Here is a 22,230-nt window from a genome sequence, read left to right as displayed (position 1 = left end):
CTCTTTATATTCAAGTACAGTTGAGCTGACTAAAATATGTATGAAGGTAAAAATATGTATGCAGCCACATTAACAGAGAAGTATGTGTGTATGTGCTCAGCAGCGCCCCTGGTGGCTTGTCGCGAACCTCCTCGCAGGACTCACTGCAGAGGATGGGCTCAGCTGACTGTCAGCCTGTTATTATGTCCGCGACCGGTCGCCGCCAACACCCAAACACAGTGCGGCAAAACAGGCGAGTGGGGCTCAGCATCGGGTCTAATGAATGAGTGAGTACCCAGGAAGAAACATGAGTCACGAATGAGGTCTGCAGGATGTCTTTCAAGGTAAACCAGACTTCTCCATCCATCATTCTCGGCTCGTAGCCTAAAAGGGCCGCAATGGATTAAAAAAAAATCTCACCTGCTTCCTTAAAGAGTGTACTTGTTCGTTTTAAGGAATTTATTTAGCAACGTGGTGTATTTTTACCCGTGGAGCAGCAGGAAACATTAGACTGTTTATTGACTATAATGCAATCATACAGTCTGGCTCTGAGGATGCATGCGTCTGTGTGGATGTAATAGGGATATCAAATGGAGTGTGGTCCTTTCGCGCACGCACACACCTGAACTGTGCGTGTCAATAGGTTTAAGTATGTTTGCTACTGATGTCGTTGGGCCATGATTGTTTTTTAGAAACACTGTGGGGACTTGCCTCTCTTTGGGGAGACACGCAAGTCCCCACACTTCATCAATAGGCCTTAATCATGTTAGGCTTAAGGTGGGTTTTAAAGTCACTGTTAGACCAGTGGTAACTATGGTTACGGGTCTTAAAAAGTGATGAATGCGCATTAGTAATTGATCAATTTTGATTGGTGGCTCCTCAGTCATCCATGGGCAGACACATGACCCTGTGAACCCTTACAATTAATCTGACACCTGGACACACTCGTCTGCTGTTGTTGTCTGCTCTCTGTGTGTATTATGCCATAATGATGGTTTCAGGCCAGTGCTTGTTGTGTGTATTTACCCTCCAGAAGGAAACACCCCTGGCCAACGCTGTGTTTTGGGCAGCGAGGAAGGGGAACTTGGCTCTGCTTCAGCTGCTGCTCAACAGCGGGCGTGTGGACGCAGACTGCAGAGACAGTGTAGGGACGCTGCATGTCCTGGCTGCTCAGCTGCACGCTTTAACCATAACCCACCTGTGGTAGGGACACAGAGCGCTCCAAGCCATACCTCTGTGGTGCATGCATTTGTGTGGACCATCACAATTTCACATCCATTCCATGTTTTGCGATCATCATAAAGATGGAAGGTTTTGATGTGGACATGTGGAGAATTTGGTGGAGTCATCATCACATTTAAAACAGCAAGTGAGCAAGTCAAAACCATAATCCAAACATCGTTCTGATTTGTTATTGGCCTGTTATTTTTCAGTATGGAACAACGGCGCTGATGGTGGCGTCGTACAGCGGCCACTATGACTGTGTCAAAGAGCTTATCATGCAAGGAGCCGACATCAACTACCAGAGAGAGGTATGAAATTTTACCTAATGACTTTTCTGAACTGTATGTGGAGTCCTGCAGAAATTCCAGGTGGTCACAGCACCAAGCCACACAATAGTGTGGCCCACAATCTATTAATCTGGTCAGGTTGGTTTTAGTGCAAATTATTGAGCTTTACAGATGCTGATAAATACATTTGTTTTACCTACAATACAGAAAACATCAGACAAGCTACACTAGAAAGTCGCTGTGTGTAGCCAGGAAATAGCCTGGACAATAATTACACAACAATATATTACTTTGTTTTAGACATTACTGAGCTTTTGTGATGCTAATTGGTGGATTTGTCTTACTTGCAGCCTGCGCAATGCTAAATTATAGAAATATGTTGTGCTAAATTAAGCTAATTGACTAGAGCTGCCGTTAGAGACTCCAGGAAGTCGCTTCTCCTAGCTAAAAATAATGTGGCACAAACAAACAAGTTTTCTATCTTCTTCCCAAGAAAAGCTGTCTATCTTTGTCTTTCTGTCTTTTTAAGCTAGACTTACTGGACTTGACTGTAGCTATATATTTGGAGCACGAATCCAAGAGAAGTATCAACTTTTGTCTCATTCAGACGTCTGCAAAGAGAATACAAAACAAAGTAGCGTATTTCACAAACAGTCTGTTAGTTTTATGTCTGACAAGTAGATTAGCTGTGAGAAAACATTATATTTGTCATTATCTTGATGTTTAGCATGAGCACTGTATGAACAAACTATGGACGCTTATTTATTCTGTTCCTCATTTCAAGTATCTGCACACATGAAAGGTTGTATTCAACATTAGGGTTATGTTCATTATGGTTAACGTCAGCTAGTCTCTCTTTTTTTTCTTTATCATTCAGACTGGTTCTACCGCCCTCTTCTTCGCCTCCCAGCAGGGACACCATGACATTGTGAAGCTCCTCTTTGAATTCGGTGCCTCCACTGAATTCCAGACAAAGGTATGCTGCAAGACACAGTGGTGTCTATCACAGTGAAAAGACACAGAGCGTGGTAATGTGGGGTGTGATGGAGAATGCTGTGATGCTATCATCTCTGACTTCACAGTGCATCAAGGGGAGATAATGAGACAATGACGCGTAAAGTTATGTTGTTTTTCACACCCATGTGAACAGTCCATGTTTGTTTTTTTTTTTCTTTTAGAAAAAGTTGATATGTTTGTGTGCGTGTTGTGGCAGGATGGCGGCACAGCTCTCACTGTGGCCTCGCAGTATGGTCACTCCAAGGTGGTGGACACCCTCCTGAAGAATGGGGCCAACGTTCACGATCAGCTAACTGTGAGGCCCTTTGCGTTCACACCAGCCTGTTGTTAAACCTGTCCCCTTTCATTGTCAGTACGCCCTCGCGGTCATGTGTAACACATTTTGTCAGCAGCTGGAATGCACCCTCTCAGGTTTCTGCAGACCGCTGAGTCAGACCTGAGTCACATTGAGCAGGATTAGTCCTTAGGGCAGGAAAAACTGCCTTTAGTGTATTTATAAATGTTTTAATATAGAAATGGTCTATTAATACACTTGTATAACTGGAAGCATTTCAGACTTTTTCTTTACTTTTTAGCAATATAAGAACCACAAAACAATATTACCCTTTCTTTAAGGTGATATTTTGAGGTTTCATATTCTTATATTCAGGATGGTGCCACCCCTCTGTTCCTCGCTGCCCAAGAGGGTCATGTGACTGTCATTCGTCAGCTGCTGTCATCTGGTGCCAAGGTTAACCTACCAAGGGAGGTAATGTCCACGCCCATCTCTTCCTCTTCCGCACATGGCCTGCATTACTCTCCTCTTACCTGCTCCTTCTTATCTTCTTTCTCTGTGCAACCCTGCCTCCACCCATTGGTTCTCCAGGATGGCACTGCCCCCCTGTGGATGGCAGCTCAGATGGGCCATAGTGAGGTGGTGAAGGTGCTACTCTTGCGCGGTGCAGATCGGGATGCTGACAGACAAGTATATTGATCTTTTAAGACCAATAATCGCATTGAAATGCACTGAAGAGTAAGTAAAGGCGTTACTAGGTCACTACGAATCAGCCTATTTGAAGTGGGAGTGGAAATCACAACATCACATTATAAGGCTGCCATCATTACCATAGAAACATTTTAATTTCAAATAGAAAAATTTCATTTGGTACCGGTCGACCATTGTATTCACACTCCTGCTGATAAAGACCGTGTCATGTAGCTGAAAGCCTCAGAGGAAGCGCGTAAATGGATTGAGACAGTAGAAACCTGATAAATAATCATATGCTTTATCTCCTGCCTTTCAAGGATGGCTCAACAGCGTTATTCAAAGCCGCTTTTAAAGGACACAACAGCGTCATCGAGGAACTCCTCAAGTTCTCTCCTTCGCTTGGCCTTCTCAAGGTAAAACGCAACAGATGTTGTCCATTTTGGGGAACATGCTCCTCTGCTGTCTTGCCAGGGCTTAGAAGAGGCTCTTGTCTCAATAAACACGAGTTACAACATGTTACTTATTGATATTTAGGTTCGGTGCGAATTGGATTTTCCTCCTGTTTACAGCTCAGCTAATTGGCTTCTGGCTCCAAGTTTTCTGGAGTGCACAGATATTAGAGCTGTGTCAATATTGTAATGATATAGTAGAATTAAAGCAAGCTGAAGTAAGGGCGACCGGATTTGTAGTTGTTTGTTTCTTGAAGGCGTTTTGCCACTCATCCAAGTAGCCTCTTAAGTTCCTCTACAAGTCCAGTTCCCTTGTTTCAGCTTGCTTTTAGATACAACTATTCTAATTTAACACTTGGCAAGAAACAGATCAAACCTTTTTACCAAAATGTGACCGTATTTTCATATTTTCACATTTGTGCTTCGTTTCTAGAACGGCTCTACTGCCCTTCATGCTGCTGTTATGGGTGGCAATCTCCAAAGTGTTCTGCTGCTGCTTGGGGCCAACGCAGACCCTACACTACCAAACAAGGTGAGATACTGAAAATTGAAAAGCGGCATAACAAACACACAGAACTTGAGTAAATAACGTCAGTTTTTCTCATGCTTGTTTCTCAGGATAATGAACTCCCAGCAGATCTTACAAAGAGCGATCGCATCCTAAAGGTTTTACGTCCAAAAATCTTGAACGGACACAGTTGATGACAGCCCAGTCTCTTGCCTACATGTCTGCCTGTAACACACACTTAGGACGAAGGGGGGGAAACAGCGTCAAATACTTAATTATAACATGTACTGTACACGGTGCTTGCTTTTGATTGCGACTGAAATGAAGCTGTCATACGCTGAACAAACCTGGACTAAGTATAGAGTAACACAAAATGCATTAGTCTGCCATGTGCATTATCATCTCCTTTACCCTGTTCTTCCACTAAATATGCATTTATTTTGTTTACCCCAGGTGTTGTAATATTTCTAGATATTTTGCACACTATTTATTTGCCTTTTTAATAAATGTAATAAAGTGGGATTTTCTTTATTAAATGCTCGAGTGTCCATGTGCATGTTTGTTGTGGTAAATTTTAGTTTCAAGGAATAGAAAAGATTTGCAGTGGGAGATATATTCAGTCATTTGGTATTTCATATCACATGTTGTAGCAATACTTACTAAAGGTCAGTATTAATGTACCCTTGTAACTCACTTGTGCTCCGATGAAGTCTGTCTTTAAGTTTGCTCAGTTTGATTAGAAATATTGACATCTACGAAGCATTTTTGACTGATTATGTCATTTTCTAAAGCCTGAGCGAAACATCCGCTCGCTGCAGCTGTTACAGCCAATAACAACCACGTGACCATCGCGGAAGTGACAGTCGAGATTTTGTTGATGCGGAAGAGAGACAAACCTTTGGGATGTTTTGCGTTTAAAGTGACTCGACAATGAAACATATATAGCAGGAAACCGGAAGAAAAAAATTAGTTTCACAGTTTTTACAGTTTAATCTAAAGATAGTTCCTTAAGTTTGACCGACATAACAACAGCTGATGGCGGGCGGTAATTTACAGGTGAGTCCCAGACTTTAACTAAGCGAGCTACCTGGTTGCATAAGACAGCGTATCAACAGGGGCGCTTTTGTACTCAACAAGGCAAAAGTAAACAGTTATGGTTACATTAGCTACTAGTAAGTACTTTAAGTTAAATATCTTCGTCTTTAAATGAATAGGTCATGATGATAACGAGATACCGATGGTTTATTAACTCGTTACATTTAATTAATGGATCAACTTGCGTTAAAATGTAAAATGAAACACCATTTCCTCTGTATTTACCCTTTTATAGTGGTAGAAAGCATCGCAGTATGTTTACTTAAGTACTGACGTCAAAGATTGATTTACTAGTATTTTACAGTACGAGTATTGTCACTTTGTGCTGCTTTATACGTCGACTTAATATTTGAGTGAGAATGTTTTATGAGCTGTTGGCATTTCGTTGATCACTTTTATTTATATATATATATATATTTATATATGTAGATGTGAGACCAAGTCCAACATATGAAAACAAATTTGTCATTTGAAAGATTGTTATGAACCACTGAGCACTAGTTACATGTCAGCCATAATAAAATCATGTATAATATAACATGTAATAATCGTAACCGGCCACAGGGGGGCACTGTAGATCGAGTACTCTTGATTCTTTAAATGTGCACTATCTTGCCAGTTCATTAGGTACACTAATGAAACGCATCATAACATGCCCTGCCCTGCACTAAATCTGGATCTTAATGTTCCGTTCATATTAAAACAGCGTCAGAAAGTTGGCATTTTAGTTCAGTACAATACTAACACACAGTACCACAAACCAAAGCCTCCAAAAGGTAAACACAGTTGAATCAGGAGCTCTCTGTTATTTATGTAACATGTTACCATCGCGAAGCTAAGATTTAGTGCAGGGCTGTTTAACTAGAATGTACCTAATGACCTGGAGTGTTTATTTTGTGGACAGTACCTACTGACTTTTACAGGTGCTTTCTAATTTCATATGAGGCATCCATATTAGAAGTCATTTAACTTAAAGCTTTTAATTCATAGTGTTACTATAACTAGTAACAAGGGATAAACAATAATCTAGCAGCCAAGGTATAAAATGTTATCTTTATCAAGAGTGAATAAACCCATTAATTAGTGGAACTTTGCAGCCTTAATTATTTTCTTCCATGCCATTTGTCTTTAGAAAGCTATAGATCTGGCCAGCAAAGCAGCAGAAGAAGACAAAGCCAAAAACTACGAAGAGGCCCTCCGATGCTATCAGCATGCAGTGCAATACTTCCTTCATGTGGTCAAGTGTGAGGAATCTGACTTGTAACAGTGATTTACAGAACGTATCTACCTTTAAACTCTGCATCTGCCCACGCGGCACCTTCTTTTAAAGTCCCTTTGTGTGTTGTTGCTGTTGCAGATGAGGCCCAGGGCGATCGAGCGAAGCAAAGCATCAGGGCCAAGTGTGCCGACTACCTGGACAGAGCCGAGAAGCTGAAGGAATATTTGAAGAAGAAGGAGGAAGCCCCTCCGGCCAAACCTGTGAAAGTATCCGGTGGCAAAGAGTAAGACAACTATGGAATGAGTCAATGTACCTCTGTTTATTGTTGTATCTCCCAAACTCACCTGTTTGAGCTTTGTTCCACAGGTTGAATAACTTCCTCATTTATAATTCACATTCGGAACTGATACCTGATACCTCAGAACATTCTGAGCTATTTAAGTTCATCGGAGAGCCAATTAAATCTGTTTATGTTTTTATTTGTGGTAAAGTTAGACTTTTTTTTTCAATGTTTGCCTCATTTTGGATTTGATGTTTTTGCACGTTAAAGGCCCTAAAGGATTGAAGTCCATTTTTGTGGCAGTGGAACAATTAACAAAAGTAGCAGCAGATTAACTTGTTATTTAATTCTGTATTCATTATATTCAAGCGAGTGCTGCTTGAGCCCAGACTACTATTTTGCGATTGTTCGACAGCGACAGGGCCATCCAGGTCACACTTGTTACAGCAAGTGTTTGCTTCAAAGTGTTCAATTTGGACAGTATCACTATTTTCATTTCCAATTCAAGTCTTAGTTCTGCATAATTGTTTGGAAACTTGAGGATGCTCGAGTGAGACCATTTCAACCTAAAAAAAAAAAAGTTTTCAGTCAAATGTGAATAAATGACAGCGTGTCCTGTTTTATCTTAGAAGTGACAGTGATGAAGGAGATGACCCAGAGAAGAAGAAGTTCCAAAATCAACTTTCAGGTGAGCGACAGTAACATATAATTTAATGGCATTTCAAACTGTGAAATACTCCAATCTAAAATTTTATCATGCGGCTGTTATAGGTGCCATTGTTATGGAGAAGCCAAACATCAAGTGGGATGATGTAGCTGGACTTGAAGGAGCCAAAGAAGCCTTAAAAGAAGCCGTTATCTTGCCCATCAAATTCCCACATCTGTTCACAGGTACGGAAAACAAGAACTGCAGTTAATGTCGTGTATCTGTTGTGGATATGTGGGCGAGTTTTTAAAAACGCTACACGTGTTTTGTGTAGGAAAGCGAACACCTTGGCGGGGGATCCTTCTCTTCGGCCCTCCGGGAACAGGGAAATCCTACCTGGCTAAGGCGGTGGCCACAGAAGCCAACAACTCCACCTTCTTCTCCATCTCCTCCTCTGACCTCGTGTCCAAGTGGTTGGGAGAAAGTGAAAAGTGAGGTTCTCCGCATGATCAGAAGGCTTCGCGTGTAAGAAAATGACTATCAAAGGAAAAAAAACAAAAAACAAACACCTGCTTCGTTGTCTGTCTCCAGGTTGGTGAAGAACCTGTTCACTTTAGCCAGAGAGCACAAGCCGTCGATCATCTTCATTGACGAAATCGACTCCCTCTGCGGCTCCAGGAGCGAGAACGAGAGCGAAGCCGCTCGCAGGATCAAGACGGAGTTCCTCGTGCAGATGCAGGGTGAGTGAAAGGAGATGCATGGAAATCTGAGCTAAGAGCTTCAAGGTGGCATTTTGTTAAAATGGTTAAAAAATGGTGTTCTCTTCCATTACTAGTTTGCCTGTATCTGTGTCTGTATCTGTATCTGTATCTGTAGATGTTCAACCTTAAACATGTTCAGTTAACTTTGTGATATATGACAAGTAAAGACTGAAAATGAAGAAACTGTAACCATACAATCAAATACCAATCAAACCAATCATTACTGATGCTCCTTTCTCCTCTAAGGTGTTGGAAATGATAATGACGGAATCCTTGTTCTGGGAGCAACAAACATACCGTGGACACTGGACTCAGCCATCAGAAGAAGGTTAGCTTAATTTACTCACCTCATCACCATCCCACACAGGTTTTTGTCCAGTTTGTGGTGGATAATGATCAGGATTTAATAGGCCGAATGCTCCATAATGGCTAAATGAACACTTTATTTGTGTCACAGGTTTGAAAAGCGGATCTACATTCCTCTGCCGGAGGAGCACGCCCGCGCCTTCATGTTCAAACTTCACCTGGGATCCACCCCCAATAGCCTGACGGAAGATGACTTCATGACTCTGGGCCGAAAGACAGACGGCTACTCTGGGGCAGACGTCAGTATAATAGTCAGGGATGCCCTCATGCAGCCCGTCAGGAAGGTTCAGTCGGCCACTCACTTCAAAAAGGTGAAATCCCAGTAACTTCATTTCAAACTTCTAGACCAGAATATATTAACGCTGTCATGTGTACAATGAGTCCATTTACCTGTCATTATTTACAGTTTATGTAAGAAGTGAATTTTGTTTTTAATTTCATATCTACATATGATGTTTTCATAACCCTCTTTTTATAAGGGTCAGGGTCCTATGAGCTAATAGGATGGTAACTTAAATTCCCTATGCGTTAAATCTAAATGATGCTTACCTTTACTTCTACAATTGGATGTGTATGTCAGTTAACAGCAATGTGTACAGTTCAATCCAGTCTAAACTAGTAGAGAATCGGATCACTGCATCTAATAATTGTATCTTTACTTCTGTCCCTCCGCAATCATGCATTCAGGTTCGGGGATCATCGTGGAACAATCCCGGCGTTGTGGTGGAAGACATGCTGACTCCATGCTCACCTGGGGACCCCAACGCCATGGCTATGACGTGGATGGAAGTCCCCGGGGACAAACTCCTAGAGCCAGTGGTGTCCATGGTAAGAAAAGGCAGAAGTCATTGATGCGTCAGTGTTGAGGACAAACACGGTGGCGGCCTCTGTTCTGATCTGTTTGGTATTCTCTGTACAGGCTGACATGCTGAGGTCGCTCACAAACACCAAGCCCACAGTGAACGAGCAGGACCTGGAGAAACTACAGAAGTTTACTGAAGACTTTGGTCAAGAGGGCTAGTAATAATCACAGTCTACTCTAAACTAGGACTGCAACTAAATTGTTTTCACTGTCAGTTATGCTTTTTTTTTATTATTCAATCAATCTTTATGCCTGGTAAAGCCTGGTGAGCCTAAAGTTTGGAAGTAAATCACTTTTCCCTCAGCAAACTAATCAATGAATCAACTGTTACAACACTAATTATCTATTACCCACCAAGGCTCATGTTTACGTTAATATTTTCAAGGGTTTTTGTCATATTTCTTTGTCTTTTCATTTTAATTTCACATCTCAAAGTGATGATAGTTTTTCTTTTGATTAAATGTCACTCATGACGGCTACTTAGAGTACATACCTTTTACCACTCAATTAGTAGGTCTAACCAGAAGTAGATTAACTACTGTAACTATGTATAGGAGTCCTCTGGTTGGTGGCGCAGCAACCAATCAGCAGACAGACAAGGGGTCAGTGGTTAAGGCAGGTTAAGCTGTTCTTAACACGGCTCACTTCAAGGCTTTATAAATGGGCTCATTTACCATAAAACACTATTTGTCAATAACTTGTCACTAATGGTGTAAAAAAAAGAGGGGTCTTCTGGTTCTCTTGAGTTAAATGAGATACAGTGACTTTACAAGAATGCCTTTGAAATTTTTTCAATATGTGTGATACGCTTCCCAACGAATTATAGTACCTAAGCACTTTTTTCATCTTGTCACTACTTTGGACATTTGCCGTGGTTTAGTTGTAGCTGTAAACTCCCTCAGCTGTAGTACTCAGTCATACCGAGTTGTTTGTAGAGATATGCACACACTGTGTTGCCTTTGGGTTTGAAATATATTCAAGTTTTCTTTTGGCGTTTGCAGACGTTACATGAATGCACTTTTCATTTATCATACGCAATATGTTCTGTGAACAAGTCTCAGGGTTAAATAAACAAAAAATATCAAAAACAAAGCACCCGACAACAAGAGTTATTATTAATTGAGTGAATATATTTAAAATGTTAAAATGTTAAAATACATTGTTATGTATGTATGTATATAATCATCACGGAATTAGTACATTTGGTAAGAGAAATAGCATAGGTCTCATTTTAACATCAACGGTAAATTTAAGACAAAAATGACATCAATGTTACACCGCTCACAAAGCTAAAATTCGGTTACATCTCTTTATTTAGTGTGATTAATATAAGGAGTAGCTCTATTGGATATGCATACCAAAATGTTTTACACTGAGCAGAAGTTGTGATTTTGAATACAGTCATAATTAAAATATTTAAATACTGACTTTGAGAGAAATTATGTCCAGACCAATTAAAACGCTATTAAATCTAAAGAGATTTGAACTAAAAAACACAAGTTTAAACACACTTCAATTGAAATGTTTTGTTCTTAAGCTGCCAATGAAAATACAGACCCAAAACAATGCATGCAAACACGTGAGGAGAGGAGTTATGTCCCTTTTCATTTAAATGAAATGCCAGTGTTTCTCCATAGAGTCTTATTTAACCCTAAAGACAATATCATTAAACCAGATTTCACTGAATGGACCCCACACAATGCTACAACGAAGGTGATTATTGCTTTGTTTGTGCACACTTTTCTGTACAACACACATCTCAGGAAGCCCCAACCATTAAGAACCTGAGGAGCCGACACCGCATATTCACAACCAACCCAGACGGAGTAAAATAACTAAACAGTACATCGATATTAACATATTAAGACAAAACTTGTAAAAGAAAACAACAACAAAAAACAATTATTCTTGGTTTTAAGTCTAATTTTTTTGCAAATGTAAAGGACTACTGTGCTCAGTGAAACAGAATTTGAATGAGAGTACCTGAAGTGAACACAAAAGGAGTAGCATCTTTCAGTAACTCTTAAAAGTGTTAAGTAGTTGTAATTTCGGTTAAGAACGTTCACAGTCAAAACAACACAAAAGGTCTGGGAATCAGAAACACATGGCTTTTAAGAAAGTGCTAATAGTATAACAGTTTGAAATGAATTACTCGCAACATGTTATATATATATATAGTATATATACACTGATCGTCCGAAACATTAAAACCACTGAGAGGTGAAGTAAATAACATTGACCGTGTCTTTAAAATGCAATGTTCTGCTGGGAGACGTTGGGTCCTGCCTGTCATGTGGATTTTAACATAGAGCACCTACCTATGCATTGCTGCAGACCAGATACATCGTTTCGTTGTAACAGATTCTCTAGTGGCAGTGAATCTTTTCAACGGTTTGAGGAATACAACAACGAGTCCAGGGTATTAACTTAGCCTCCACGTTCATCATATCTTAATCCAGTCAAACATACATGGAGTGTACTGGACAAACAAGTCCGATCCATGGAGGCCCCACCGCATAGCTTACAAGACTTAAAGACTCGGTGCAAGATACCAAACATTCAGCTGTCTGAGGCCTTGATGGGTTACTGTCTTAATGCCAAAAGGGAGAAACTCCACAATATTAGGCAAGTGGTCATAATGTTACGATTGATCGATGTAATACACTGATCAGCCACATTAACACAACTTACGGGTGAGGTGAATAACTCTCATCAATATCCAACATTACAGTGTTGAACCTGACATTCTTGTGGATGTTACTTAAACATGTACCACCACCTAAATATTGATCCTGACCAGGAACGCCCATTCAGTAACAACTCCACTCCCAGAGAGCAGCATCTCTAGCATGGCAACGCAGACTGCCAGACCACACAGCTACAAAAACGGTAAAAATAAACCAAGGCGTTTATCTGGCCTTGAAAGTACATAGATACTAAACTGATGTGCTGGAAAAAGTCCAATCCACAGAGGCCCCTCCCCTTAACCCACAGACCCAGAGACTCCTACTGCCAACATCCTTGAGCCAGACGCCACAGGACACCCTCAGAAGACCTGTGTCCAATGAGTCAGACTTCTCCTAGAGGGACAGGGGAGACCTACATAATATTAGGAAGGTGGTTTAAATGTTGCGATGAATCAGTGTATGTGTATATATATGTATATCGCATGTGTATATATTAATATATATATTAATATATATAGAGAGAAATCCCATCACAGTCATGCTTCATAGATGTAGCCCAGCAGACACATTTCATTCAACTCATGTGATGGCACGGAGAAGACAGGCTGTGAATACAGGGGAAGTGTGTGCTAATCATGAATGTACACTAGTCACCAACTAGAAGACAGAGAAGAGAGAGCCGAGTGCTAGACCAGTTGCTGCTCCAGCGAGCATGCCCAGAGCCACGTCTCCTCCGTCGTCGCGCTGACGCTCTCGGATGATGACGTGGTTCACTCCAGGAGCAGCGTACCCACCTACAAAGCAGGAATAGCAAGTTTTCGATTATAACATTTTTTATTTACTCAAAATAATATATTCTACTTCTTCTCACACAAGACTCCAGTCACAACCAAAGGCTATAAAAGCTTTTGTGTGATCAAGTATTTATCTAGAGGCGAAATACTTGCTAATCGGCTTAATGCTAGCACGCCAATGCACTAAACTAAGACATGGCTGATATGTAGCTTTTATCTGAAAGTATAGTTCGCAGACTGGAATAATATGGAGTTATTATTTTACCTGGGTACTGGTAAGGATAAGCAACAGCATAGGGCTGCCCATCAGCAGAGTATACAATCTGTGTGGCATGTGGAGGAGGTGCAACATAGTCTCCATAGGGGCCTGGGGCATACACCTGGTGAAAAGTTACAGAAAAAAAAACAAAAAACATTCAAGGTCAGTACAAGCCTTTATAATAACAGTCACATGATCGATGTCCCAAGTACTGTTTTATAGATATGTCCAGGACTACACTGGAAGAGGGCAGCAAGCTCCAGCTTTATTCCCTGTTTTGTAGCAATACTCATATGTTTTTTAATCAGGTCCTTGGTTTTCACTTGGGGTAACATCAAACCTTGTGTATCCAAAAACTTCGATGAACCATCCTGTTGCAAGATGCTGCCATCTTTCTAAATTCATCAGTGCTAAAAAAGCAATTTCATGTGCCTACTGTTTATGCCTCGTACCTGTGGGGGAGCATATTCTGAGTAAGGTGGAGGAGCCGACGCCGTCACTTCCTGTGCAAACCCAATCTGAGGAGTAGCGACCACCTAAAAATATCCAACAACATGAATTAGGCCACTAAAACTCGCCAGCGCCATTAAAGTGAGCTACATGACATTAAGACAAAATGGAAATAGCAGCAGAAACATCCAGTATTACTCCCACAAAGACCGTATGTATGTTAGCATGATACACAACAATATCATTAATCCCCCATCTTGTGTTCCCAGTCTTTATCAAATCACGTAAATGCAATTAGTGATCAGTTTTAGGCAGAGCTACTTTGGATAATAAGACAACAAACAAAATCTCACCGTATTAATTCTGGCATCCTGGAGCGCCATGGTCCATGCCCTGCAACAAAGAGAGGACATCAATTTGGAAGCACAAACACAGAATACGTTTTAACTCAGAATGTTAAAATGTGTCAATGCAAAATGAGAAACAATTTATCATCTGCTATAATGACTCAGCACGTATGTGTGTTCTTACAGAGCATCGTCTGCACTGTCTGCACACAGACTGATGACCCGTCCATCTCTGCACACTATCTGGAGCAGGGAATCGCGCTTCTTCCCCTCCGGTGGGTTCAGATCTAAAAAAGAACAATGCGGCAGGACAAAAAGAAAGGTGACACATTTACAATAGGAGTCAAACCGTCTGTGATTACACTGTGAGACCATGGCACGGGCGTGGGCGGACGTACCCTGACATGCGGCAGAGCTGCGGATGTTAATGCAGTTGACCCTCATGTGGATGTCGTCCTCCAAGTCACGCCGTTGTTGATCATTGTAGAACACCAGCCGTCCATCAGCCCATAAGTCAAACCAGTTTCTTTTCCACCGACGCAATATGGTACCTTATGGATATATGCTGCAGTCAAGTTCTTTTTCTTTTCACAGGATATCACATTACCATCTGGACATTCATTTCTGTATTGACAATATATGAATACTCACTTTGTCGATGGAGCCAGCCACTCTTTACCATAGCCATCTTTAACACCTAAAACAATACATTAAATGTTGTCTGTTAAACAGTATCAGACGTCAAACCTGAAGCGATCCCAAGACTGAACCAAGGTTTAATTTGCAGAGGCGTGACAAAAACAAACCTCGTGACTGTTAGCACTAGCAAGTCCATAAAAAAAAACAAAGCTATGACAAATGGGTACAACAGTCATGCCCTTAAAGTAACTAGGTTAACAGACATAAAGAACAAAATTAACATCGAAAATGTATGATTATTAACAATACATTACTCAGACAAGGCTAAATAGTTGATAGTCCCATCTATTTAACTTTCGGTCTGGACATTGGCGGGATAACTAAAGCATCGCTGGGTTCACACAAACACGGGTCGGTGGAGAAGAGGTCATCCTCGTGTCTAATTAATAATACAGACTGAAATGGTGAGAACGTGTTGAATAACTTTAAGACCAGCAGCCCATGTTACAAACTGATAGGTTTATGTCGCAAAGAGTCTGTCACTATCTGGTTGGTTTCTGATACTTTTGTTGTCGTTAGTAGACGTTAGCTAAGATCCATCATTTTTTCGCCGTTAGTATTATTATTACTATCAGGCCAGCGAGATGACCTGTTAGTGTTACTTCAGTGTCACAGTTAGCCAAAACATACAACTTGCTCCTACATCGGATAATAACAGCGCGTAAAGGCCCTTGGTAGTTTAGTTACTTACTTGTATGCCACGTAAAAATATGTATCTTTCCTGAGGCGACAGCAAACACGGAAGTCACAAGATGCCTTACTTGGAGCAGCTGTCCACTAACCAGCAGAGGGGACACACGGCCCGTACACAGCATTGATGTCACTTCCTTGTCGCTGCTCTCTGTTAGCCCCGCCCACCGCCCTCTTTGGACACGGGGACGTTTGTTTTGCATGACGTAACCCATCAGCTGACCCAGAGTCAATGCTGGAAAGTGCTGGTAAAGACTGCATGGGCGCGCTTGTTAAAGCTCATCGCCTCTTCTATTTGCGCTCACATGGTCAATGATTATCTGCAATGTCCATATCTGTAATATTTAATAACCCAGGATATATATATATGGACGAAATGTGATTTTCCCAACCACCAAACGGCACTGTTTTGCAATTAAAGTAAATGCTATCGTTTTGTATATAGAGAAATTAAGATATCGAAACGATTATTCACCGTTTCAGCGAAGATGACTTGGGGACATATCCACCTTAATGTGGAAAAAAAAAAGAAACAAATGATCTAGGGGGAGGTTTATTTGATTTGTGGGACTTACAGTGTGACATGACTGTACTCGCTGCGCATGCGAGACACGAGCTCTCTCAGAAGAAGCAGAAAAGTTGCATCCTGTGTGCACTGGTTACTGGAGGGAAAACTGACACTGCCTATTTGCGAGCGTTGTTTCTGTTCCATCCAGAGAAGCCAGTGGCTGCATGCAGAGAAAATTATCCCCAGGCCAGTGACTGCACCGGGCAGCCCAGGATTACAAAACAAACCCAACCAGCTCTCTCGACGACAGTTTCAGAGATAACGAGAATAACGCAGAAGCTAACAGCTAATCTGAAATGGCGACGGCAATATACTTGGAACATTATCTTGACAGTAAGTATACAGGGACACTGTCTGCTAGTTAAAACATTTTAAACGTGTTAGTCGGGTTTTAGGCTCGTTTTGATCGTATCGAGGACTTTTTGCTCGGCGGATTACAGGCAGAAGGCAGCGCAGTGCGTTAGCACCCTGTTAGGTCACCAGCTAGCTGGCTACTACGTGGTTAGCATCGTGACATCGCTCTCGATGAAATAAAGTTAAAGTCTCCATGTGTAGTGTTGAAATCACTCAGAAGAACATGTTAACAACGTAGTCCATTAGCTTCCATCGCCATACGTCTTAGAAAGTTAACCTCTCGCAGTGAGATAGCGGTTCCAGTTTCCACTCTGTCGTGCAATAAGGACTAGCGGTGGCTATAAAAGTTTATTTAGAGACATAATGTCACGATTCAGTTATTGAAGGTGGTTCGTTTTGGTCTGAATTTGTATTTGCTTTAGACTAGTAGACACCATATTTGCAACCTGTTGGTAATCGCGCTTCCCGTAACCGTTTAGGCGCCGGGGTGTTTGAAATGCGTCACAGGGTTCATGTTAAATGTGTTAAATACAAACTGTGACACTTCACTGGACGGTAATGTTTTACTCTGGACCGCTCCCTGTTTATCAGCGTCTCTCTTTTTTTGTTTGTTTTAACAAATGGCATGCACATCGCGCTATCTTTAACTAATATTACTTTGCAAACTTTACAAATTGCAAAGAAAAAAGTTACTGTGAATGCATTGAAAAGCGGGATTCATCCGCTTCACGTAGTTTTAAAGCAAAGCCACTTTAAGTTTCCAGTTTATGTATAATAATTTAATTTTACTGCGTCAACATTCATTTTTAAAAAAAGCATGTTCACTTTTGAAGATTTTTGTGTCTTGATGTGCCATGATTGAGTTAAAAACAAATGCAGTCAAGTGTCAGAGATGAATTCTTCCTATGTTAATCTCCCCTTCAGGTATTGAAAACCTACCATGTGAGCTACAGAGGAACTTCACGTTGATGCGGGACCTGGACAATCGAACTGAAGGTGATCACGTCATCTCATAGTCATCATCAATAAGCCACAAGGAATTAAAGCTTCAGAGAGCTGTGACATACCGAGCAAAGCGTCAGTGATTTTCTGGTGTGGGGACTAGTTATTTCAGCGTGTCCTGCATCGTTAGACCCTGTGCACGGAAAGAAAAATGGAAGTGACAGAAGTAAAAAGAAACAAAGGGCACACACAAGGCTGTTCTTGTTCGACATCTTTATTTAATCTGAACATTACACACATGTTTTCAGAACACGATAGTCTGCAATAAATAAAGTGCAGACCAACTGATCAGCATGATTCAGGAGAGGCAGACTCTGTGTAACGCTTCGTTGCTCTGCCTTGCTTCCTAGTCTCCCTTGCTCTCCCAGTTTCCCTGAAGAGTTATTTCCTTTCATGCCGGCCAGCTGCCGTTGGCTGTAATTGTGCTGAATTGTTCTCAAGTGCAACATTTTGGTCCAGGCACAGGCAACATGATGTGACGTCATAGTCTGTCTTTGTTGCCGTTAGTTCTTTCATGTCAATTTGGTGTGTTCGTACCTTAACACTCATTCAAATTTGTGTTTAATGTGTCTGTGGACATTTCACTGGAAGACTCTGGCTTTTATTTGTAGCATTTGGGCCATGAATTATCAGTAAGTAAATAAGCTGCCATATAAGTATTGTTTTTTAACACTGCGATTATCTTGTTGTCTTGCAGAGAAGAAAGGAGAGATTGACAAACTGGCTGAAGAGTACATAGCAAATGTGAAGAACTTGGCTTCGGAGCAGAGAGTGGAACACCTGCAGAAGATTCAGAATGCCTACAGCAAGTGCAAAGAGTTCAGTGACGACAAAGTCCAGCTTGCAATGCAGACGTACGAAATGGTCAGTCCAAAAAAGACCCTACTCTTATTTGTTAGATCGTCACTGTTACGTGATTTCTACGTCGTTAACGTTTTAGTACTGCTATATTGGAAAGCATTTTAAAAGCGTTGAAATCCCACTTTAATGCACTGAATTAAGTGTTTTTTTTTTTCTTGTCTGCAAATGAAATCATGCCTAAAATCCTTTGTCCATAGGTGGACAAGCATATCCGCAGACTGGATGCAGATCTGGCACGGTTTGAGAATGAGCTCAAGGAGAAACTGGAAGTGAGCGGCTATGAAAGTGCGGAAGGAAGAGCGTTGAAAAGTAAGCTGGGTAGCTGAAAGGCTGTCAGCATCAAGCGCTACAGATTGAGCTGTTATAAATTGAAATCTTTTCTGCCAGAGGGTGAGTTGCGGGGGCTGAGAGAGAAGCGAGGATCCAGGGGAAGGGGAAGGAAGGGTTCTGATGAAGAGTCTCCAAGAAAGAAAAAGATCAAAAACAGGTAGGTTCAAGCTGCTGGTTTGCATGATGTCAGATCATGGATTTGCCCGATATTTACTCATTCTCTGTGCATTGTGTTGGCCTTGCAGCCCAGACTTGAGCGACGCTCTCCTGCCCATGCAGCCATCAGATGTTTTGGATATGCCAGTTGATCCGAATGAGCCTACGTACTGCCTGTGTCATCAGGTGTCATACGGAGAGATGATTGGATGCGATAATCCAGATGTAGGTGTTTTTTTTTTTGTTTTGTTTTTTTGCACAATTGATGGCCTAGATTTGTGTCGCGACTCATCATCTTAACATAATTTTTTCCCCCCTTCTTGTCCTTAGTGCCCCATTGAGTGGTTTCACTTTGCTTGTGTCGATCTAGCCACAAAGCCCAAAGGAAAATGGTGAGTTTGTAGGTGTTTATGGGATATAAACCAAATAATAAATGAAGAATTTAATGGTTCATAGTATTGATGTAGATACCCAGCCATTGTCTTCTGTACCTCAACATATTTTTCTCTTTTCCCTCTATCAGGTTTTGCCCAAGATGCACCCAAGACAGGAAGAAAAAATGAGATTTCTTATTTTCAGAAACACTTATCAAATGTACCCATTTTTGGTGTAGTTTAATAGTGTAATATATACATATATATATATATATCAGTTCTTACAGGTCTCCTTAGCCATGGGGGGCATACAGCTTTCTTTAAAGGCCTAATTCAGTTTTCGGAGTTCAGATCTGTGATGAGATTCCATCTAAGACTCGCTTAGAAAACCTCGAGAAAGTAGACTAGACTCCAAAACTGCCACAGCAGGTAGTGGTCAGGCTGAGGAGCTTCCAATCTGAAACAACCCAGTTGCTTTAATTGGGTCCCGAAACAAGTGGGCAAAACTTAGGCTTCCTGTCTGAACCTGGGTTATTGCGCCTCTACTGGATTTATATGGACTGGGCTGTAGAGTCCCAGAATTATTACCAATCACTCCGTCCAGAGAGTAATACGCTGTGTATATTGTCATTACTAAGAAACTCAGAAATCCAGGATTGTGGCTTTAGTGTACTTGAAATGTCAGTTTTATAGAGAACTATTTTTAAATAACTGAACAGCCTGCTGAGAATTCACAATTTAAACACCTAAATCCTTACTGAAACGGTGATTTTTTTTTTTCTTTTTGATTTTTTTTAAAAAAGGAATTATGTGTCTGATTGTCTGTTACTACCTCTGTAGGGAATACATCAGCACTGTATAAATGACTGCAATTGATACTTGTGTAAAAAAAACATGTTTTGATTAGCTTAAACCAAACTAGCCAAGCAATGTAAAATCATAATCTATTGAGCTTCAACAAAAACCTATGACACATTTGAATGTATTGTGGTACTAATGGTCAGTCAGTCAGTCAGTGTCTCTTGTTAGCTGAATGAGGTATTTAAGCACTTTGAATGAAGTTTTCCCCAGAAGAGGTTTGATAACTGCAGGCTTGGTTTTATGACATACTTTATCTGATTTAAAACTTTGCCATAGTTCATTACTTCAAACCATATATGGAAAGATATATATTTTGTATAATGTAAAACAATATTTTGTGGACACGTTTTTCCAAAGATATATTTGTTGTATTGCTTACTTACTGGTGTACACGCTGATTTTATTTAATATGAATTTAACATTTTCTCTCATATTCAACTGTGAATATCACTCGTTTAGGTGTAAGCCACAAATAAAAGAACCAAAGTCTGTATTTTGTAAAATTCTGTATTTTATAACAAATAAATATTCAATATTATTAATGCATCATTTCATTCATTGCACTTTGAAATGGTACATGTGATGTGTGTCTATTATAGCATTGCCTTTGGAAATGGCAATATTTGTATTTGTAGTGTAGATGGACATAAAGTATTTTGAGTTAACCTCGGTTGTGTCCGCTTTTCCCGTTTCCTCACTGTAGTTTTGAAGCCTACTTTCTTATCTGAAAAGACGAGTGAAGAAAGTTTCAAAATCCATCATCTGACTCGTCATCCCAGCTGCACTTTTCTTGGGTGGGTTTTGAAAATTCCACTTCCAGGTCGTAAATAAAACTGGGATCATCTTTGCGCCTCCTGTTCTTCTCAAACAGCTCATCCATTTGGCCTTTCTTACGAGCCAGCTCCTCGTCGTCCAGTTTGTTCAGGTCTTCGTCGGGGTCCAGGTGGAATGAGGCCAGGCTGTGCTCAAGGCTGAAGCCGTGCATGTGGTCTCTAAGGATGATGTGAAGCTTCTCTAGCTGGCTCTGGGAAACACTCTCAAGGTAGTCCCTGTGCCGGGGGTTGTTTTTTAGCCTCTCAGCAGCCATGCTGGTGTCTGAAAGTAAAAAAGGATATAAAGGATTCAAACTGCTTTAGCATAAGTGTACAGAGTCCGATCAACCTGCTTGATAGTCCATATTTCAATCCCTTATGTGACCCCAGTTCAACACACAATGAGCATTATGTGTCGTCCTTATTCCGTCTCCTCATTTAAGATACACAGAGCTTCATTTATAATCAATTGCATGTTTATTGTATTAGTCCTGGACCCTAACATGGGATGTTGGGGTTCAGGACTGCAAGGCTTTCTGTTGCTTTTAACAAATTATTTAAGATAAAAATAATTTACGGATATAAACGGAGCTTCTTCCAAACTCCTCATCCATTCATTTACATGGGCCTTCAGAGATTCACTGAATATTCCAAATAAACTCGTTAATGAACTTTGTACGACATAATTAAAACTCCAATCCAGCTGGGAAACCTGGACATTTTAATTTTATTTAAGGGGATGCTAGAATTCCAGCGAGATTACTTTATCATTACTAAGACATTTATAAGAAATATGAGAAGGAAGGACTAATGTTACTTTACCCCGTAATTCCCCCTCTAGTGTGTGTTTCTTACCTGACAATTTCGAAAAGTTCCGGACAGGTATTATTCTTTTTCTCACTTTCCTGGTTTCTGTGTGTTCATAAATTAAGACTATGGAAGGAGGACTGAACTGCACTCCGCAACGCTTTGCTTCGAAACGCATTTTGTGTATATAACCTCCAATGAACGCGATTTAAACTTCAGCCCACTAGGAGCTAGGTGACCGAAATATTTTAGTAATAATTATCAATTTATGTACAGTCTAAACGAAGATATCCGCCAAAAAAACAGTTACTACACGAATGGTGCGTTTGTTTAGCTGCTTTCGGTTCTTCCATCATTGCCGGAGCCTGTTTAAAATTAAAATAATAATAATAATTTTATAATGTTTATTGAACAAAAATCGTTTTTTATCAGCTGTTGGACCTATGTTAATTATTTTTTATTTGGTATATATTGTCACTTACGGTCAGTAAATTCTCGTTTCTTCATTTTTTTAGACAG

General features: G+C 40.6%; 5 protein-coding genes across 5 annotated transcripts; 3 read left to right on the top strand and 2 right to left on the bottom strand.

Annotated features, from left to right (window-relative positions):
* The first annotated feature begins 129 nt into the window (after positions 1–129).
* Positions 130–4,967, top strand: ankrd29 (ankyrin repeat domain 29). The gene is made up of 10 exons (XM_047588211.1): positions 130–323; positions 1,013–1,123; positions 1,413–1,511; positions 2,368–2,466; positions 2,704–2,802; positions 3,157–3,255; positions 3,373–3,471; positions 3,792–3,887; positions 4,357–4,455; positions 4,542–4,967. Exons 1-10 carry the CDS (start codon positions 312–314, stop codon positions 4,623–4,625), a joined length of 897 nt encoding a protein of 298 aa, XP_047444167.1. The 5' UTR covers positions 130–311; the 3' UTR covers positions 4,626–4,967.
* A 319-nt stretch (positions 4,968–5,286) lies between these two features.
* Positions 5,287–10,660, top strand: LOC125008996 (vacuolar protein sorting-associated protein 4B-like). The gene is made up of 11 exons (XM_047586451.1): positions 5,287–5,487; positions 6,659–6,770; positions 6,884–7,028; positions 7,655–7,713; positions 7,797–7,916; positions 8,006–8,162; positions 8,263–8,411; positions 8,679–8,760; positions 8,890–9,109; positions 9,486–9,626; positions 9,718–10,660. The coding sequence occupies exons 1-11, from the start codon at positions 5,467–5,469 to the stop codon at positions 9,817–9,819; spliced, it is 1,308 nt and encodes a 435-aa protein (XP_047442407.1). The 5' UTR covers positions 5,287–5,466; the 3' UTR covers positions 9,820–10,660.
* On the bottom strand, positions 10,075–15,731 carry plekhb2 (pleckstrin homology domain containing, family B (evectins) member 2). The gene is made up of 8 exons (XM_047586453.1): positions 15,588–15,731; positions 14,849–14,894; positions 14,596–14,748; positions 14,382–14,484; positions 14,204–14,243; positions 13,853–13,936; positions 13,407–13,521; positions 10,075–13,141 (listed from the first exon to the last, which is right to left on the bottom strand). Exons 2-8 carry the CDS (start codon positions 14,883–14,885, stop codon positions 13,005–13,007), a joined length of 669 nt encoding a protein of 222 aa, XP_047442409.1. The 5' UTR covers positions 14,886–14,894; positions 15,588–15,731; the 3' UTR covers positions 10,075–13,004.
* Positions 15,732–15,865: 134 nt separating this feature from the next.
* Positions 15,866–20,630, top strand: ing5a (inhibitor of growth family, member 5a). The gene is made up of 8 exons (XM_047586452.1): positions 15,866–16,487; positions 17,433–17,504; positions 18,208–18,374; positions 18,569–18,680; positions 18,759–18,858; positions 18,947–19,082; positions 19,188–19,249; positions 19,381–20,630. The coding sequence occupies exons 1-8, from the start codon at positions 16,451–16,453 to the stop codon at positions 19,418–19,420; spliced, it is 726 nt and encodes a 241-aa protein (XP_047442408.1). The 5' UTR covers positions 15,866–16,450; the 3' UTR covers positions 19,421–20,630.
* On the bottom strand, positions 20,582–22,063 carry cep19 (centrosomal protein 19). Its single transcript, XM_047586454.1, has 2 exons — positions 21,760–22,063; positions 20,582–21,187 (listed from the first exon to the last, which is right to left on the bottom strand). The coding sequence occupies exons 1-2, from the start codon at positions 21,887–21,889 to the stop codon at positions 20,841–20,843; spliced, it is 477 nt and encodes a 158-aa protein (XP_047442410.1). The 5' UTR covers positions 21,890–22,063; the 3' UTR covers positions 20,582–20,840.
* Between the last annotated feature and the right edge of the window lie 167 nt (positions 22,064–22,230).

Source organism: Mugil cephalus, chromosome 6 (genome assembly GCF_022458985.1).
Source record: "Mugil cephalus isolate CIBA_MC_2020 chromosome 6, CIBA_Mcephalus_1.1, whole genome shotgun sequence".
In the NCBI taxonomy this organism is placed as follows: domain Eukaryota; kingdom Metazoa; phylum Chordata; class Actinopteri; order Mugiliformes; family Mugilidae; genus Mugil; species Mugil cephalus.
The sequence above is the reverse complement of the archived record's forward strand: the minus strand, read 5'-3'. Positions and strand labels throughout refer to the sequence as shown.

Coding starts and splice junctions, on each gene's coding strand:
- ankrd29 (XM_047588211.1), top strand. Junction 2,467..2,703: donor CCACTGAATTCCAGACAAAG/GTATGCTGCAAG, acceptor GTGTTGTGGCAG/GATGGCGGCACAGCTCTCAC. Junction 2,803..3,156: donor ACGTTCACGATCAGCTAACT/GTGAGGCCCTTT, acceptor TCTTATATTCAG/GATGGTGCCACCCCTCTGTT.
- ing5a (XM_047586452.1), top strand. CDS start 16,451: ATGGCGACGGCAATATACTTGGAACATTATCTTGACA. Junction 18,681..18,758: donor GGAAGGAAGAGCGTTGAAAA/GTAAGCTGGGTA, acceptor CTTTTCTGCCAG/AGGGTGAGTTGCGGGGGCTG. Junction 19,083..19,187: donor TTGGATGCGATAATCCAGAT/GTAGGTGTTTTT, acceptor TCTTGTCCTTAG/TGCCCCATTGAGTGGTTTCA.
- plekhb2 (XM_047586453.1), bottom strand. CDS start 14,885: ATGGCTATGGTAAAGAGTGGCTGGCTCCATCGACAAA. Junction 14,749..14,848: donor TGGCTGGCTCCATCGACAAA/GTGAGTATTCAT, acceptor TATATCCATAAG/GTACCATATTGCGTCGGTGG. Junction 13,522..13,852: donor CAGAATATGCTCCCCCACAG/GTACGAGGCATA, acceptor ACTTTTCACCAG/GTGTATGCCCCAGGCCCCTA.
- LOC125008996 (XM_047586451.1), top strand. CDS start 5,467: ATGGCGGGCGGTAATTTACAG. Junction 7,917..8,005: donor ATTCCCACATCTGTTCACAG/GTACGGAAAACA, acceptor TGTTTTGTGTAG/GAAAGCGAACACCTTGGCGG. Junction 8,412..8,678: donor GTTCCTCGTGCAGATGCAGG/GTGAGTGAAAGG, acceptor TTCTCCTCTAAG/GTGTTGGAAATGATAATGAC.
- cep19 (XM_047586454.1), bottom strand. CDS start 21,889: ATGCGTTTCGAAGCAAAGCGTTGCGGAGTGCAGTTCAGTCCTCCTTCC. Junction 21,188..21,759: donor GAACTTTTCGAAATTGTCAG/GTAAGAAACACA, acceptor TTTTACTTTCAG/ACACCAGCATGGCTGCTGAG.